This window comes from Mauremys mutica, chromosome 2, assembly GCF_020497125.1.
Source record: "Mauremys mutica isolate MM-2020 ecotype Southern chromosome 2, ASM2049712v1, whole genome shotgun sequence".
NCBI classification, from domain to species: domain Eukaryota; kingdom Metazoa; phylum Chordata; order Testudines; family Geoemydidae; genus Mauremys; species Mauremys mutica.
This window is the reverse complement of record NC_059073.1, coordinates 297,492,061-297,507,846: the sequence shown is the minus strand read 5'-3', so window position 1 is coordinate 297,507,846 and position 15,786 is coordinate 297,492,061. Positions and strand designations below refer to the sequence as shown.

General features: G+C 45.6%; 1 protein-coding gene across 2 annotated transcripts; it reads left to right on the top strand.

Annotated features, from left to right (window-relative positions):
* Window positions 1-3,515: 3,515 nt before the first annotated feature.
* Window positions 3,516-15,094, top strand: LOC123363399 (GTPase IMAP family member 7-like). Of its 2 annotated transcripts, XM_045004319.1 has the most exons (5): window positions 3,516-3,660; window positions 9,289-9,327; window positions 9,933-9,972; window positions 11,840-11,902; window positions 13,234-15,094. In XM_045004319.1, exons 2-5 carry the CDS (start codon window positions 9,307-9,309, stop codon window positions 14,205-14,207), a joined length of 1,098 nt encoding a protein of 365 aa, XP_044860254.1. In that variant the 5' UTR covers window positions 3,516-3,660; window positions 9,289-9,306; the 3' UTR covers window positions 14,208-15,094. The 2 variants fall into 2 exon arrangements, with proteins under 2 accessions (XP_044860254.1, XP_044860255.1); XM_045004320.1 differs by lacking the exon at window positions 11,840-11,902.
* The last annotated feature ends 692 nt before the right edge of the window (window positions 15,095-15,786 follow it).

The window sequence follows — 15,786 nt, the reverse complement described above, 5'->3', positions numbered from 1 at the left end:
CCTGCTGCCAACTAGACATCGAACCATTGATCACTACCCATTGAGCTAAAGTCAAGATATAACACATCCACCACTTTCTCCATATCCACAGAGCCAGTTATCTCATCTCATAGGAGGCATCACCTCCTCTCCATACTTTGAGCAGGTCACCAGATTGAACCAATTTAACTGGAGTATGAAAACTTCGCAGAATGACTTCCCCCCTCTGCTGCAATTAAGTACTTTAGCTTTTGCAATGCCCAGTAACAAGCTAGCACCATTCTTTCACAGGGTCCCTTCTTGCTATCTACAGTTGACAGGCAGCGGGAGGCAAATGCTACCGGTCGCAGGTCTGATCCTACCTGCTGACAAGCCACTATCCCAATTTCCTCCCCAAAGTCTTCTGGGTACAGAATGAAGGGATTCTCGGGGTCGGGGCTGGCCAGACAAGGGGCAGAGGTGAGATGCTGTTTCAGTGCTGTAAAGGCTCTTTCACTCACAGTCTGGTGTTGTCAAAGTTTCCTCCCTACTTTGAACTTTAGTGTCCAACAGGTGGGGACCTGCATGTACCCTTCGAAGCTTAATTCCTAGCTTAGATCTGATTGCGCTGCCACCAACAAAAATATAGTGTTTTCGTTCACTTTCCATTCCCCCCAAACCTTCCCTGGGGAACCCAAGACCCAAACCCCTTGGGTCTTAACACAAGGAGAAATTACCCATTCCCCCATCCTTTTTCCCCCCAGACTTTCCCCTCCCTGGGTTACCTTGAGAGGCTTTACACAGATCCAAAACTTCTTGGATCTTAAAAAGAAAATCAATCAGGTTCTTAAAAAGAAAGCTTTTAATTAAAGAAAAAGAAAAGGTAAAAATTATCTCTGTAAAATCAGGATGAAAAATGCTTACAGGGTATTTAAATTTATATAGCCAGAGAAATCCCCTCTAGCCTCAGGTTCAAAGTTACAGCAAACAGAGGTAAAAATCCTTCCAGCAAAAGAAACATTTACAGGTTGAGAAAACAAACAGAAGACTAACACGCTTTCCTGACTGGGTACTTACAAATTTGAAACATGAGACTGATTCAGAAAGGTTTGGAGAGCCTGGATGGACGTCTGGTCCCTCTCAGTCCCCAAGAACGAACAACCCCCAAACAAAGAATACAAACAAAGACTTCCCTCCAACAAGATTTGAAAGTATCTTGTCCCTTCATTGGTCCTCTGGTCAGCTGTCAGCCAGGTTTACTGAGCTTCTTAACCCTTTACAGGTAAAAGAGACATTAACCCTTAACTATCTGTTTATGACAGGTGTCCACTCCCAATTCAGAGACCAGAGCAGAGCTTGCAGGGGTTGCAACAAGGTGCTGCATCGAGGAATGAATTCTTGGCAAAACCCAGTTAGTCCGATATATGAGGCTAGAGCCCTAGCATCAGTGGGACATTAGCTAGCTTTCGGCCTTAAAAGGTAGGGATCAATAGCTCCATGTCTAGTTGGCAGCTGGAATGCCCCAAGGGTCGGCCCTGGGGCCATTTTGTTCAACATCTTCATTAATGATCTGGATGATGGGATGGATTGCACCCTCAGCAAGTTCACAGATGACACTAAGCTGGAGGGGGAGAGATAGATATTCTGTTAGGGTAGGGATAGGGTCCAGAGTGACCTAGAGAAATTGGAGGATTGGGCCAAAAGAAATCTGATGAGGTTCAACAAGGACAAGTGCAGAGTCCTGCACTTAGGACGGAAGAATCCCATGGAGCGCTAAAGGCTAGGGACCGACTGGCTAAGCAGCAGTTCTGCAGAAAAGGACTTGGGGATTACAGTGGACGAGAAGCTGGATATGAGTCAGCAGTTGCCCTTGTTACCAAGAAGGCCAATGGCATATTGGGCTGTATTAGTAGGAGCATTGCCAGCAGATCGAGGGAAGTGATGATTATTATTACCCCCTGTGACGGGTTGGATCACAGAAACCACTGGTAGTTGCCAACTAATGTGCCAAGACTACTTCTGCCCCTGCTTTCCTGCTCTGGCAGATTGGGACTTCAGTGCCCTGCCTGGTTGGAGCCAGACCCGCTAGCCTGCTGCAAACCCAGACCCGGGTCTGAACCACGTCCCCTAACAGCTGCAGGCTTAACTGGAAACCGCTTAAGAAGTGTTCCTGTCTTTAACACTCAGATGCTCAACTCCCAATGGGGTCTAAACCCAAATAAATCAGTTTTACCCTGTATAAAGCTTATACAGGGTAAACTCATAAATTGTTCACCCTCTATAACACTGATAGAGAGATATGCACAGCTGTTTGCCCCCCCCCCCAGTTATTAATGCATATTCTTGTTAAATAATAAGTAAAAAGTGATTTTATTAAATACAGAAAGTAGGATTTAAGTGATTCCAGGTAATAGGAGACAGAACAAAGTGAATTACTAAGCAAAATAAAATAAAACATGCAAGTCTAAGCCTAATATAGTAATAAAACTGAATACAGATAAAATCTCACCCTCAGAGATGTTTCAATGAGTTTCTTTCACAGACTGGATCCCTTCCTAGTCTGGGCACAATCCTTTCCCCTGGTACAGCCCTTGTTCCAGCTCAGGTGGTAACTAGGGGATTTCTCATGATTGCATCCCCCTTGTTCTGTTCTATCCCCTTATATGGCTTTGGTCCAAGGTGGGAATCTTTTGTCTCTCTGGGTCCCCCCCTCCCCTCCCCTTCTAAATGGAAAAGCACCAAGTTTAAGATGGATTTCAGTACCAGGTGACACGATCACATGTCCTGTGAGACCTCAAGCCTTCATTCCTGCCAGCCTGACTCACAGGAAGGCCTGCAAGCAAACAGAGCCATCCACAGTCAATTGTCTGGGTGATGGGAACCATCAAGATTCCAAAGCACCATTAATGGCCCACACTTCGCATAACTACAATAGGACCTCAGAGTCATATTTCACAATTCTAGTTTCAGATACAAGAGTGATAGATTTATACAAACAGGATGACCACACTCAGTAGATTATAAGCTATAAAATCATATAGAGTACAACGTCACACCCCTCACCCCGTCCCGAATTTTTCACTCTTGCTGTCTGGTCACCATAGGGCTGCTGCTAGCTGGAGGAGGAATCTCCCTCTGCTCTATACTGCCTTGGCCACCCTCCTTCTCTCAGCCTCAGCTAATCCCTGCAGGGGCCATCACTAGGTGCATGTAATAGAGCAAGAGACAGCTATCTTGTTAACAGACTTTTCATCGGGGGGGGGTAAAATTGGGGGAATGTCCCTCTTGTCTAACCACCCTGCCCCTGGAGTTGCACCTCTGGTAACTCTTACTGGTGCTGCTGCTCCTGGCCTGTGTTATTCCTCACATGAGCATTTGGGGCTTTGGCTGCAAGGTGCATTTGTCTCAGGTGTTTCTCCTCTTTGCAAGCAGCCAATCAAGCTAAAGGCAGTTTCTGCAAAGAAGTTTCCCAGGGTTGCTTTTTGGCAAAGACAATTTGCTGATCAGTGTGCTCAGCCTGCAGGCACTTAACTGCACTGCACTCACCCTCTGCCTTTCGATCTGTGCCTCTGAACTTTACCTCTGGCCGGAGTGTGTCTGATCTATTTACAAAGAGACTAAGCCAGGGGGATTGTGTCTTTTCTCATCTGACACCAGCAGCCTGGGAGGAGAGTGTGGAAACAAACCAACAGCATTGAGGAGGTATTGTGTCTGTGTGTGTGAGATGAGTTTTAGTATCTTATTTTAAACTAACATTGCCTAATATTTAGATCTGGAAATTTCCTCCAAAAATACTTCCTTGCAGTCTGTGGAATTTACTGAAACCAGGGGAAAATAAAATAGTCTTGAAAAGAATTACACTTTTAACTTTTTATTGTTTAACTGAAGCTAATTTATCTAAATGAAATGTGAATGACCAGGTCTGACTGTAAAGCATGGTGCAAAAGCTGAACAATCTAATGTGAAGAAGTAACAAAGGCTTTCATCTCTAATATCATTTTCTTCATACTCACTGATAATTTTATAATAGAGACTTTAAAAGTTGATCAGTGACTCTCAAAGCACAGCAGAGGATGCTTAGTTTTACTGGGCACATATTTGGAGGACTAATGCCCAGAACAGCACAAGTGGCACACAGCTCCATGGGGGTGGTGGGAGAAAGATGAGGCTGGTGTGGCAGAAGTGAGTGACCGGGGGTGACAGGCTGGGGTGCCCACATCCCTGGGGCACCCTGCCAGAGCCTGGGCATGCAGGCTGGGAGGAGACGACCCTGGTACTTCCCTGAGCTGCAGCCTGGGTGTTGGGAACCCAGTGGGAGGAAAGATCCTGCTATGGGGGCAACCCAGTTTGATACTGAAGTAGCAGAGGGGTGTGTGGGTGTGTGACACTGCTGGTGAGGGGGAGGGTATGTGACACACTGGTGTACAGTCATGGGGGGTGGGAGGGCAGGATTGCCAAGTGTCAGTCATCTTGGCTTAACCTCCCACATCTAACAGCCCCTTCCCAGCTGCTGCCCCCCAGCCTGCAGGCATCTCTCCCATTCGACAGGCTGCAGGGCCTGCACAGGGTCTTCGCCTCGCTAACAGGTCCCCTGGGATGGACGGATTCCCGGCCAGCTGCCTCTTCCTCTGCTCTCGCTGCCTGCCCTGCTGTTGTTAGGATGCATAAGGAATGGGATGGGGAACAATGCAAAGAAAATGATAATGGCTTTATATAAAGACTGTGTGCAGTGATGGTCACCCCAGCTCTAGCAGGATATTGCAGAACTGGGGGCGGGGGTTCAGAGAAGGGCAATGAGAATGATCAGAGGCCTCTAAGAGATTGAAAAGAATATCCAGTTGTCATAATTAATTATGACAAATTTTGGGTGGTGTATTAAACCTTGTGCTTCGGGGCTTATCCAAATCTCTAGCTATTAGAGACCAGGAGAAGATAGATGTGGGGATAGATTATCCCACATCTGCCTACGTGGGGTTCTTACACCTCCCTCTAAAATGTCTGGGGCTGGCTGCTGCCAGAGACAGGATGCTGAACTAGACTAACCTCAGGGCTGATCCTGCGTGGCAATTCCTATGCTCCAATGAATGAGGCAGGGGTCCAGTAGAAAAAATAGAATGTGGTCATGTAAGTAAAGAATGTATCATAATGCATATGCACCAGGGAGCCAAATTAAGGTTGTACGGGCAAACTGAAAATGGGCATTACATAAAGAATGTTCTTTTCACATAGATTTTTTGAAAAAATAATGTTCTAGAGTTTTTGAAAAGTAAAGTAAAATCCCATTTTGTTATTTGCAACGGCACCAGCCTTCCCTCCCCACATCATCCCAAGGGCTTGACCTTGGAACCTTTAACACAGCTACAAGACTTCTGCCTTTTGAGCTACAGGGTTAACTTCACTAAACACCATCCAGAGATGAATGGCCTGCTGGGGCCAGGTGCTGGGTCTGAAGTGTTAAAGGGAAGTCCAGCCTGGGATGTCTCTCTTTTTCCTTCCCCTGACCCAAGGGTTGTGGAAGCTCCTGTCTGTGTGGTGTTCCCCACAGGGGGCATAGCCCCCACCCAGCTATAACTGCTCTGGCAGGTATTTCCAGTGCAGTGCATTCTGGCCCCAGCCTTAGCATGTGAGCAACGCAAGGGAAATTGTGATTTGTCGGTAGTTTATATCTTGGCAAAATCTGAATGGAATTTCATGAAGAAAAGGAAGGGAACTAAAGCCTCCGACTAAATTTCAAAGGCCCTATGCAAACAACAGAGTTGTTAAAGCATCCAAAAAAATTATAAGAATCTTTTATGATAGAAAGTGTTAGGCAACCTAAATAAAGGGATTGCTACCAGTTACCTCTATAATTATTTATATTATGTAATGCTGAGATAAGGTGACCCAGTGCTGCCTCGTGCCCTTCCAGAACGTGGAGTGAGACTAACCTTAAAAAACCCTGTGAAAACCAGGCAGTCCAAAGTTAAGATACACACTATCCTGGCAATGCAATCTTAATTCTGCCCTCTGGAGTTGGCAATAGCCACTGAGAGTGGCTGAGGAACGGGGGCGTGCCATAATATGGGAACATGAGAAAGTGACAAGGTAATGTGCTAAGCTGTCACTTTGCTATGAGGCTGGGTGCATGCGTACCTTGAGGGATCAGGTATGCCTCATTTCAGTGCTGAGTTCTGTAGCTTGTCTGTGGAAGTGCATGAGTTTGCTGGCCATAGGGATTGTCAGCTGTCTGGGGGTAATATTTAGCAAGCCTGGGCTGGTTTGTGAGGAGTAGACTTAGTGTCTGAGTGTAGGCCCGTTATGGGTAGCTCCAGGTTGCTGTGCCTGACCTCGGGCCAAGTTTTGCCGTAGCAGAGAGAAGGTGTTAGACTGTATCCTGCAGTGCTCATGTGCTCTGTTCCCAAGGAGTGTAGAGTTTTGGGGGAGGGATAGCTCAGTGGTTTCAGCATTGTCCTGCTAAACCCAGGATTGTGAGTTCAATCCTTGAGGGAGGCACTTAGGGATCTGGGGCAAAAATCAGTACTTGGTCCTGCTAGTGAAGGCAGGGGGCAGGACTCAATGACCTTTCAAGGTCCCTTCCAGTTCTATGGGATAGTGTTACTGGCACAATGGGGTATTGCTCAAAGAAGGAAGAGTTAAGGTTCCATAGCTGGGGAGGTGTGTACTGGAACTCTGTATTTCCTGATTGTCCAAAGTTTAAATTTAGCCAGGGCTACACTTGCAAGTTAGACCACAATAAAGCCACCACGTGCGCTCCACTTCACTCCCTGTCCACACTGGCAAGGCATGTAAAGTGCTCTGACTCCACAGCTAGAGTGCTCCTGGTACTCCACCTCCATGAGAGGAATAACATTTGATGCGCCCCTGCTGGAGTTCTGCAGCAGCAGTGTGGATGTCTAATGTGCTCTGATTGACCTCAGGAAGTGTCCCACAATGCCTGTTCTAGCCACTGGTCATCAGTTTGAACTCTCCTGCCCCGCTAAACTGTCAGACCCACCCTTTAAATTCTCTGGGAATTTTGAAAATCCCCTTCCTGTTTGCTCAGCCAGGCTTGGAGTGCTCTCAGCGAATAATTCCAGGTGGCCATGCCTCCACGTGCCAGGCGATCCGCAGTATGGAGCAATGGTGAGGTGCTGGACCTCCTCAGTGTTTGGGGGTAGGAAGCTGTGCAGTCCCAGCTGCGCTCCAGCTGTAGGAATTACAATGCCTACAGGCAGATATCAAGGGCCATGATGGAAAAGGGCCATGATCGGGATGCAGTGAAGTGCAGGGTTAAAGTGAAGGAGCTGAGGAATGCCTACCAAAAAGCCCACAAGGCAAACCGCCGCTCCAGTGCTGTGCCCATGACCTGCTGATTCTACAAAGAGCTGGACGCAATACTTGGGGGCGATCCCACCTCCACTCCAAGGACTACCATGGACACTTCAGAGCCCAGTCCAACAAGGCAGGAGGAGAAGGAGGAAAATGGGAGCGAGGGTGCTGAGGTGGAAGAAGACACCCCAGAATCCCTGGAGGCATGCAGCCAGGAGCTGTTCTCGAGCCAGGAGGAAGGCAGCCAGTCGCAGCGTCCTGTGCTTGGGGAAGGACAAAAACCAGAGGAGGTTCCCGGTAAGCAGCTTTTTTTTCAGGAAGGAAGTTTTTAAGTGCGGGCTCTTGGAATGTGCTTGCCCTCCTTAAGTGCGGGAAAATCATTGCTCTATCTGGTTAATGCTGCGTCTCTTAAGTGTTGCATTTTGCCTTTTCAGAGACCTTGAGATCTAAGCCATCCGTGTTATCACCGGGCGAGGGACTGCAAAGACTCAGGAAGAGGCCGCGTAAAAGCAAAGAAGACATGCTGCAGGGAGTAATGCAGCAGTCTTTGAACGAGAATCCAAAGGCACAGGAGTGGAGGGAGAGTGAAAGGAGGATCTGCCAGAAGAATGAAGATAGGGTGACCAGATGTCCCGATTTTATAGACACAGTCCCAATTTTGGTGTCTTCTTATATAGGCTCCTATTACCCCCTCACCCCCTGTCCTGATTTTTCACATTTGCTGTCTGGTCACCCTTAATGAGGATCCTCGATGAATGTATCTAGTTCTCTCTTAGTTATAGTCTTGGCCTTCACAACATCCCCTGTCAAGGAGTTCCATGGGTTGACTGTGCACTGTGTGATGAAGAACTTCCTTGTATTTGTTTTAAACCTGTTGCCTATTGATTTCATTAGGTGACCCCTAGTTTCAGGGTCAGGCAAAAACAATGAGAGAAATGGTGTTAAATTTGATCTCTGTCTCATGGTTATTAACTGATTTTCTTGACTTTTACTGAATTAGGTGTTCAAGAAGTCTGCAAGAATATATTAAGAATGAAAAATTCTCAGTAACTGTTTTAAATAAAAACAAAATAAGTGATTGAATAAACTAGTATTTACTTCCTAGAAGTACTATCACTTCCTTGTTCTGCATTGTCAAACCTTTCTGCTGAGGGAAAAATTGCATTTGCTTCAATGTTGTGGTCTGTCAGCCTGTCATTGTTGCTTTACTCAGTATAACTCTATTGACTTCTGTCATAGGTTTCACCCCCACTCTGAACTTTAGGGTACAGATGTGGGGACCTGCATGAACACCTCTAAGCTTAACTACCAGCTTAGATCTGGTCTCGCTGCCACCATCCAGATGTCTGAGTTATCTGGAAAACTCTGTCTTCCCCCGCAAAACCTTCCCCTCCCCGGGTAGCCTCGAGAGATTTCTCCACCAATTCCCTGGTGAGTCCAGATCCAATTCCCTTGGATCTCAAAAACAGGGAAAAAATTAATCAGGTTCTTAAAAAGGTAAAAGAAAAGAAAGGTAAAAGAAAAGAAAACCTCTGGGAGATAGCATACAAGCTGATCTCACAGACAACAGATTTAAAAGACAGGATGTTCCCCTGGGCAAAAACCTTAGTACACACAAGAATACCCAAATTTGATTACTCCCCTAATTGCACGAAGACAAGTTACAAAAGAACATAAACATAAACCTATTTATTCCTTTCTAAAACTTACTACTCTGATAAGAGGCTGGTTCCTTGATCTTTTCCACTCCGGCTAAAACTGACAACTAAACAAAGGAAACTTCCCTCCTTCCTTTGGAAACATCTTGTTCCCCCATTGGTTCCTCTGGTCAGGTGTCAGCTAGGCTAGGTGAACTTCTTAACCCTTTACAGGTAAAAGAGGCATTAACCCTTAACTATCTGTTTATGACAACTTCAGTGACATTATTCCTGATTTACACCAGTGTGTGCCGGGGAGACTCATGCTGAATGTTTTGTAAATAGCTGCAGGAGAGTCTCATTAGTGCTTTGTTTTGTTTTTTAGCAGGCGGCTGAATCCATCATGGGAGGGAAACAAAGTTCAGTGAGTATCGTGAGAAACGGATCATTTCAGACTCCAGCTAAATTGAATGTTCTAGTGCAAAGTATATGTAGCGGGATTGAACCCGGGATCTTTGGAGCTAAAAGCATGAGCCTCTACCGCTTGAACCAAAAGCCAGCTGGTATTTAACTAAGGCTGTAGAGCAGACTCGCTAATCTCTCTCTCAGTGGTCTCAGTGCCTCTGTGTTACATATTTATATTTCACAGGGAGATTAGGTATGTGTTTTGGCGTCATCTCATCTCTGCTCAGCTTAGTTTCTTAAAGGCAAAGTAGCTTCTCTTAGGTAAGAGAAGCATCCTCTGCCACAACTGCACCCCTGTTACCGCTTGCTTCTCGGCTCAGATATTTGTCCCATTTCCCTACTATGTCCCTGACCTTCGTATCATCCTTAACCCTGAATGTGACTCCTTTACCTCTTGCATGTCTGCAAATGCTGTCTCTGCAACATGGCTTTCCCAACTGTAATCAAACGATGCCCAAAGTGGGCTGAGGGAGCTCAGGTCGATGCATTGCTATTTCATGCATTTTTTATGTCTACGTTCTAATCATTTTGCAATATTCACATTTTTTAAATCAAATATTTCAGCCAGAGTTTCATCCAGGAAAGCAAACTGAAGACAAAACGGGTAAGAAAATGACATTTCCCCTGTGCTGTCCTTATTTCTGCATGAATTGTCAGCTTGTGATTTTCTGTAAAGAAATTGAGAGCCTCGCTAGCATGGGGGGTTGGTCCATGCTCCAGAAATAGGTCTTCTCACTCAACAGGTTTGCATGGGGCTCAATAGTTCCCTCTCCCCAGTTTGGCCTCTTTGCTCAGCTGCAAGGACAGATGAAATCGTTGTAAAAACAAGAGAAGCAGTTGCTAGGTCACTGGTTTGGGTGCTGTGGGATTCTCACTAGCACTGGTCAAAAAGTTTCCATCAAAGCTATTTTTTTGTTGGAAAATTGGGTTTTCTACTAAACAAAACTTTTCCTAAGAAGTGGGTGTGTTCCATGGCTAGTTTTGACTTTCCATCAGAAAACCAAGAACGTGTTGTCTTTTGGCGACTGGATTTAGACTGAAAACTTTTTATGTGTTTTGTTTTGTTTTATGAACATTTGAAATTTGTCAATAACAGTAAATTCCACCCAGCTCTACTTTTGACAGTACAGGTGGGGTTCTGTCGTTTGGGTTGAAGGAACAGACTTACATTTTAGATACAATAATGTTTGAAATGTCTGTGCTTCTGCAGATAAAGGTTTGAGACTGCTGGTGTGTGTTGAGCTGCGTCCTCATATCTCTGCCAATGCACCTCAGTCCTGACCTGTGATGGACCCTGGTGTTTCAGTTCCGGTTCTCTCTGGTACAAAGACCCAGGCTATGGGTACACGACAGAGCTCACGGCAGCACAGTTGCATTGGTGCAGCTGCACCACCATAGCGCTGCTAGTGCAGATGGTCTAAACCAGGGGTCCCCAATGCAGTGCCCGCGGGCGCCATGGTATCCATGTGCGCCTGCCTACTGGTCTAAACCAATGGGAGAGAGCTCTCCTCTTGACTTAATTATTCCAGCCTTGTGGTAGCTGTGCTTCTCCCACTAATATATCACAGCCTACACCAGTGCTTCGGTCAGTGTAACTTACATTGTTCGGGGGGGTGACTTATTCACACTTCTGAGTGACAAAAGTTATGTCAACGTAAACTATAGTGTAGACATGGTCTAGCAATCAAGGCAAATCTTGCAGTGGTTTTGTGATGTGGGAAATTGTTTTCTATGGTCCAGGAGGACACCAAAAGTGGTTCACTGAAGAGCAGTCCTTACATTGGAACTGAAAGTTCACACTCTCACCCAACAGAGCTGTACTGGACTAAAGGTTTTCTCCCTCAGTCCCACCCCATTGAGGGCTGCAGTCAGTTGCACAACTGCCTTGAAAAAAACCTCAAATTCCTTTCCATTTTTTGTCAATGTTATCCTAATTCCTCCCACCCTCTCCCTCCATTTCTCCATATTCTGTAAACAGGGAACTTTTCCCAGGCTGCCCTACCAGTGAAATGCCGAAAGACCCCTGTCGTTAAGGGGCAGGATTGAACTGGGGACCCTTGAAGTTTAGTGCATGAGCCTCTACTGCTTGACCTAAAAGCCAGCTGCTTTTTAGCTAAGGCTGTAGAGCAGACTCGTTTTCTCTCTCTCTAAGTGGTCTTGGGGCCACTAGATGGGACAGAACACCACACCCAGGAGGTGTGTGGGTTATACAAGTTCCACAGATAATCTTGGCTTCCTGTGTGTGATTGGAAGGATGGTCTGTGTCCATGGGATACCCCAACGCTGCACCCGCCTAATGGGTCTGAGGACAGTCAGGCCGATTTGGACACAGGTTTGGTGGGACTCTGCAGCTTCTCCCTGATCAAGAGTGAGGGGTCACTTGTGGGCAGGCCAGCTGCTCTCCTGTATCTAGCTCCCTTCCTCCAATGAGCCTTCCACCGATCTTACCCCCCCATTTCTCCCCCATGCAGGGGCCAGGGCAGTTACTGCTGACCAGGTGCAGTCCAACACCACAGGGAGAGGGGACCCGGAAGGTGAGTATTAATGAAATCACAAAGAGCCATTTTCTCCCCCTCCCAGGACAGTTGTCCTCGGTGGCCGTTCTTCACCCTAACAGGCCCATCCTCCCCAGCTGGCAGCTCCACTTAGCACCGGTCAGCCAGAGCAGCTTTCCCTGGGCTGCTCACCCATTCAGTGTCCCGGCTGTTACCCAGCTGCTGAATGGCCTCACTGGCTGGAACAGTCAGGAAGGCACCATTTCCCCTGGTGTAACTCCCCCTAGCTGAGCCAGGCAGACTCCATGCAAGGGGAAGAGCCGAGGGGATGCTGTGGCCATTGCCGAGAGAGGGCTCCTCTCTGGGATCCCATTGCTCCTCTGCTGCTGTGCAGACCAGCTCCCCAGGGAGGTCCTAAGGGCTCCAGGCAATGGAGAAGGTGGGATTTGGCTCTAAAGCCGGGCAATGCAGCTCTATTGCATTTATTCCCTGGGTGTGTTAATCAGCTCCCCTAACTGTGAGTGAGAAGAGCTGTTATTGTGGGCATGGGGCATGTCCTCCATCTATTTCTACTGTCTGTACCTCTCCTACAGTGTCTTCTTCCTCTCCTCCCCTCTTTTCCTTCACTGTTTTCCCTCCTCACTCCTGTTTTCCTTCTCCTGCTTCCCAGGCTCCACTCTTTTCTCTTTTCATCCATATGTCCCATTATTTGTCCCATTCCCCGTTTCCTCTTTTTCTCCCTAGTCTCCTTCCTTTCTCTTTTCATCCCAAAAACAAAACAAAGGGGCTGATTTGCAGTGGTGCTGAGCCCCCAAAACTCCAGCTGAAGTCAGGGGGAGCTGGGTGTGCTCCACTTCTCTAGAAGTCAGGTCCAAGTTAAACTCCTTGGGCTACTTCTGCCAGCTAGGATGCCCATTCTCTGGCCTGCCCCTGGTTCTTTCTGCTGATCCCACATTGCTGGGCTGGCTCCTGGTGACTGCTGCTCCTCTCTGTGTGTGGTAGAGGCTGGACAGGGAGCTAATGAGACCTGGTGGCAACATCACACCGTGAGCAGTGATTCCAAAACAGAACATAAGGATCCAGACCAGCATCCCACCCAGAAACAACACCTGATCCCTGTGCTGGCCCCCTCCAGCCCCAAGCCTGCTGGGTGCTTAGAACTCACTCACATCTGAGCCGAGGCCTCCAAAGTTGACAGGCTGTCAGTGCTAATCACCCACTTTGCTGCTCTGCTCCAACATGCAAAATGTTTCCATGCCAGTTAACTAAGGCCTTACAACAGTTATAATTACAGAAAGGGAAATCCCCCAAACTTACGCATTGTTACTTTGTTATCTTTACCATGACATTGTCAAACTTACTTCTTCCAGGCCCAAGAGCTGCCACCCCGAGCACTGAGAAATACGAACTACAGATTGTTCTTGTTGGTAAAACTGGAGCTGGGAAAAGTGCAACAGGAAACACCATCCTTGGTGAGAAACTGTTTGAGTCTAAAATTGCAGCAGGATCAGTAACAGTGAAATGTACTAAGAAGAGAAGGTATTGGAATGGCAGGGACATTGCAGTCATTGATACACCTGGTCTTTTTGACACAAAAACTCCTTTAAAAGAAACTATGAAAGAAATAGGGCGTTGTGTGGTAGTCTCCTCCCCAGGACCCCATGCTATAATTCTGGTGATGCAGCTGGGTCGTTTCACTGAAGAAGAGAAAAAAACAGTTGAACGAATACAAGACATTTTTGGGGATAAAGCTGTGGAGTACATGGTCTTCTTGTTCACAAGAAAAGAGGACTTAGGTGATCTGTCATTACATGATTATTTAAAAGGTTTAAATGACAAAGATCTTCAGAAGTTGATGGAAAAGTGCGGGAATCGATGCTGTGCTTTCAACAACAAAGCGACAGGAAAGGAGCTGGAAGACCAGATTTCAGAGCTGATTGAAATGACTGATAAGATGGTGCAACAGAATGGAGGCTCACATTATACTAATGATATGTATGAATATGCTCAGAAGACACTTCAAGAAAAAATTGAAATGCTCAAAGAACTCTATGAGAAAGAGATGGAAGAAGAGAAAAGAGAAGTGACATCTCAGTATGAGGAGGAATGTAAGGAAATAGATGAGAAATTACAGAAAGAAGGCTCATATAATGAAAACACTTCAAAACAACAGAAAGAGGCCCAGAGACAAAAAATGGAAAAAGATTTAAAGGAAATAAATACTAAATACCAGGCAAAGCTACGTGAACTCAGGGAAAGAGCTGATGAGGATGTTACTATAATAGAAGCTATTTTAAAACAATTCTTTTCTGTATTTTCAAAAATCAAACACTGGTTTGAATAATGATTGACTTACTATAATTTCTCCTTCTCTTTCCACTTTGCCACTTTTTCAATAGTAATGAATGGAGTTTCAGTGCTTTGTAACACTTTAACCTCCTAATTTGTTTCCATTTGTATCAGCTTCTTAGTCAGCTTTGTACTTTCATACCCTACAGCTAATGCATAAAAATATGAGTAAATGAAGCTATTAGCAATTGCTCCTTATTAACAATGTGTGTTGCTTCCATTAAAGACTTTGGCTACAGCTGTTAGATCTCTTCTGGACTAAGTGTTGGAATAAGCTTGGGTTGATGTATTATATTAATTGTGACTAATATTGTTGTCAATATGGTGGTAAATGTCGACCTTATTTCTGTTCAGGAATCATTTACAGAAATCAGAATCCGTTCATAAAAATAACCATTCATAAGTATTCACTGAACATTTTGGATGAACAGTTCTCAGCTCACTGGTTGTTTGCAAGCAGTTCATTCTGACGAGTCAGTATTCAGTATTTGGAAGTTGTGACTGGCAACCCAAGTCACATGATATTGTTTCTCCTTATGGACGAAATTTTGTAAACAAGAAGATAACAAATGATGCATGATGTCGATTTTCAGACCATGAAATCTTCAAGATTTGCAAATATTTTTTTCACGTTCAACTCAGCACTTCTATTCACTAAACTATTTGTGACTAAATGTTTTAAAAATATTCAACCAGTTCTAACTGCAATGTATCTCCCACAGTCCTACCACATTTACCTATGGATAGAGCCTACCTGTAATCATGTAATGTACTTCTCCTATATTTTCCTGTTTAGCTTTTAATTTGCTGTGAAATGTCATGTGATAATTTCCATGAATTATGAATGATGCTATGAAAATAAATTCTATTATTTGTATTTAACCATATGGTAGCATTTGGGGTTTTAGAACTTGAGGACTCTACTTAGGCTATAGGTTTCAGAGTAGCAGCCGTATTAGTTTGTATCTGCAAAAAGAATGAGGAGTACTTGTGGCACCTTAGAGACTAACAAATTTATCTGGGCATGAGCTTTCGTGTGCTAGAACCCACTTCATCAGATGCATGGAGTGGAAGATACTGTAGGAATATATATATATATATATATATATATATATATAGTGATGAGGCTAGGCCAGATGGCTACAGTAAAGTAGTAAGGATCAGGTATGTTAGCCCCAGGCTAACCAAATCCGTAGTACTATGGTAACCAAATGGCAGTTGCTCCAGGTTAATCAAGACACCTGGGGCCAATTAAGATCTTTCTAGAAGGCAGTGGAGATAGCTACATTGATTGGGCCACCTGAAGCCAATCAAGGGCTGGCTGGAACTAGTTAAAAACCTCCCAGTTAGTCAGTGAGTTTTGGCTGTGAGGAGCTGAGAGTGAGAGGGTGTGCTGCTGGAGGACTGAGGAGTACAAGTGTTATCAGACACCAGGAGGAAGGTCCTGTGGTGAGGATAAAGAAGGTGTTTGGAGGAGGCCATGGAGAAGTAGCCCAGGGAGTTGTAGCTGTCATGCAGCTGTTACAGGAGGCACTCTAGACAGCTGCAATCCACAGAGCCCTGGGCTGGAACAC

Bases quoted from the DNA above. Each gene is read 5' to 3' on its own strand.
- LOC123363399 (XM_045004319.1), top strand. From the start codon at position 9,307: ATGGGAGGGAAACAAAGTTCA. The intron at 9,973-11,839 runs GTAAGAAAATGA...TCCCCCATGCAG, and splicing joins GCAAACTGAAGACAAAACGG to GGGCCAGGGCAGTTACTGCT. The intron at 11,903-13,233 runs GTGAGTATTAAT...TACTTCTTCCAG, and splicing joins AGGGAGAGGGGACCCGGAAG to GCCCAAGAGCTGCCACCCCG.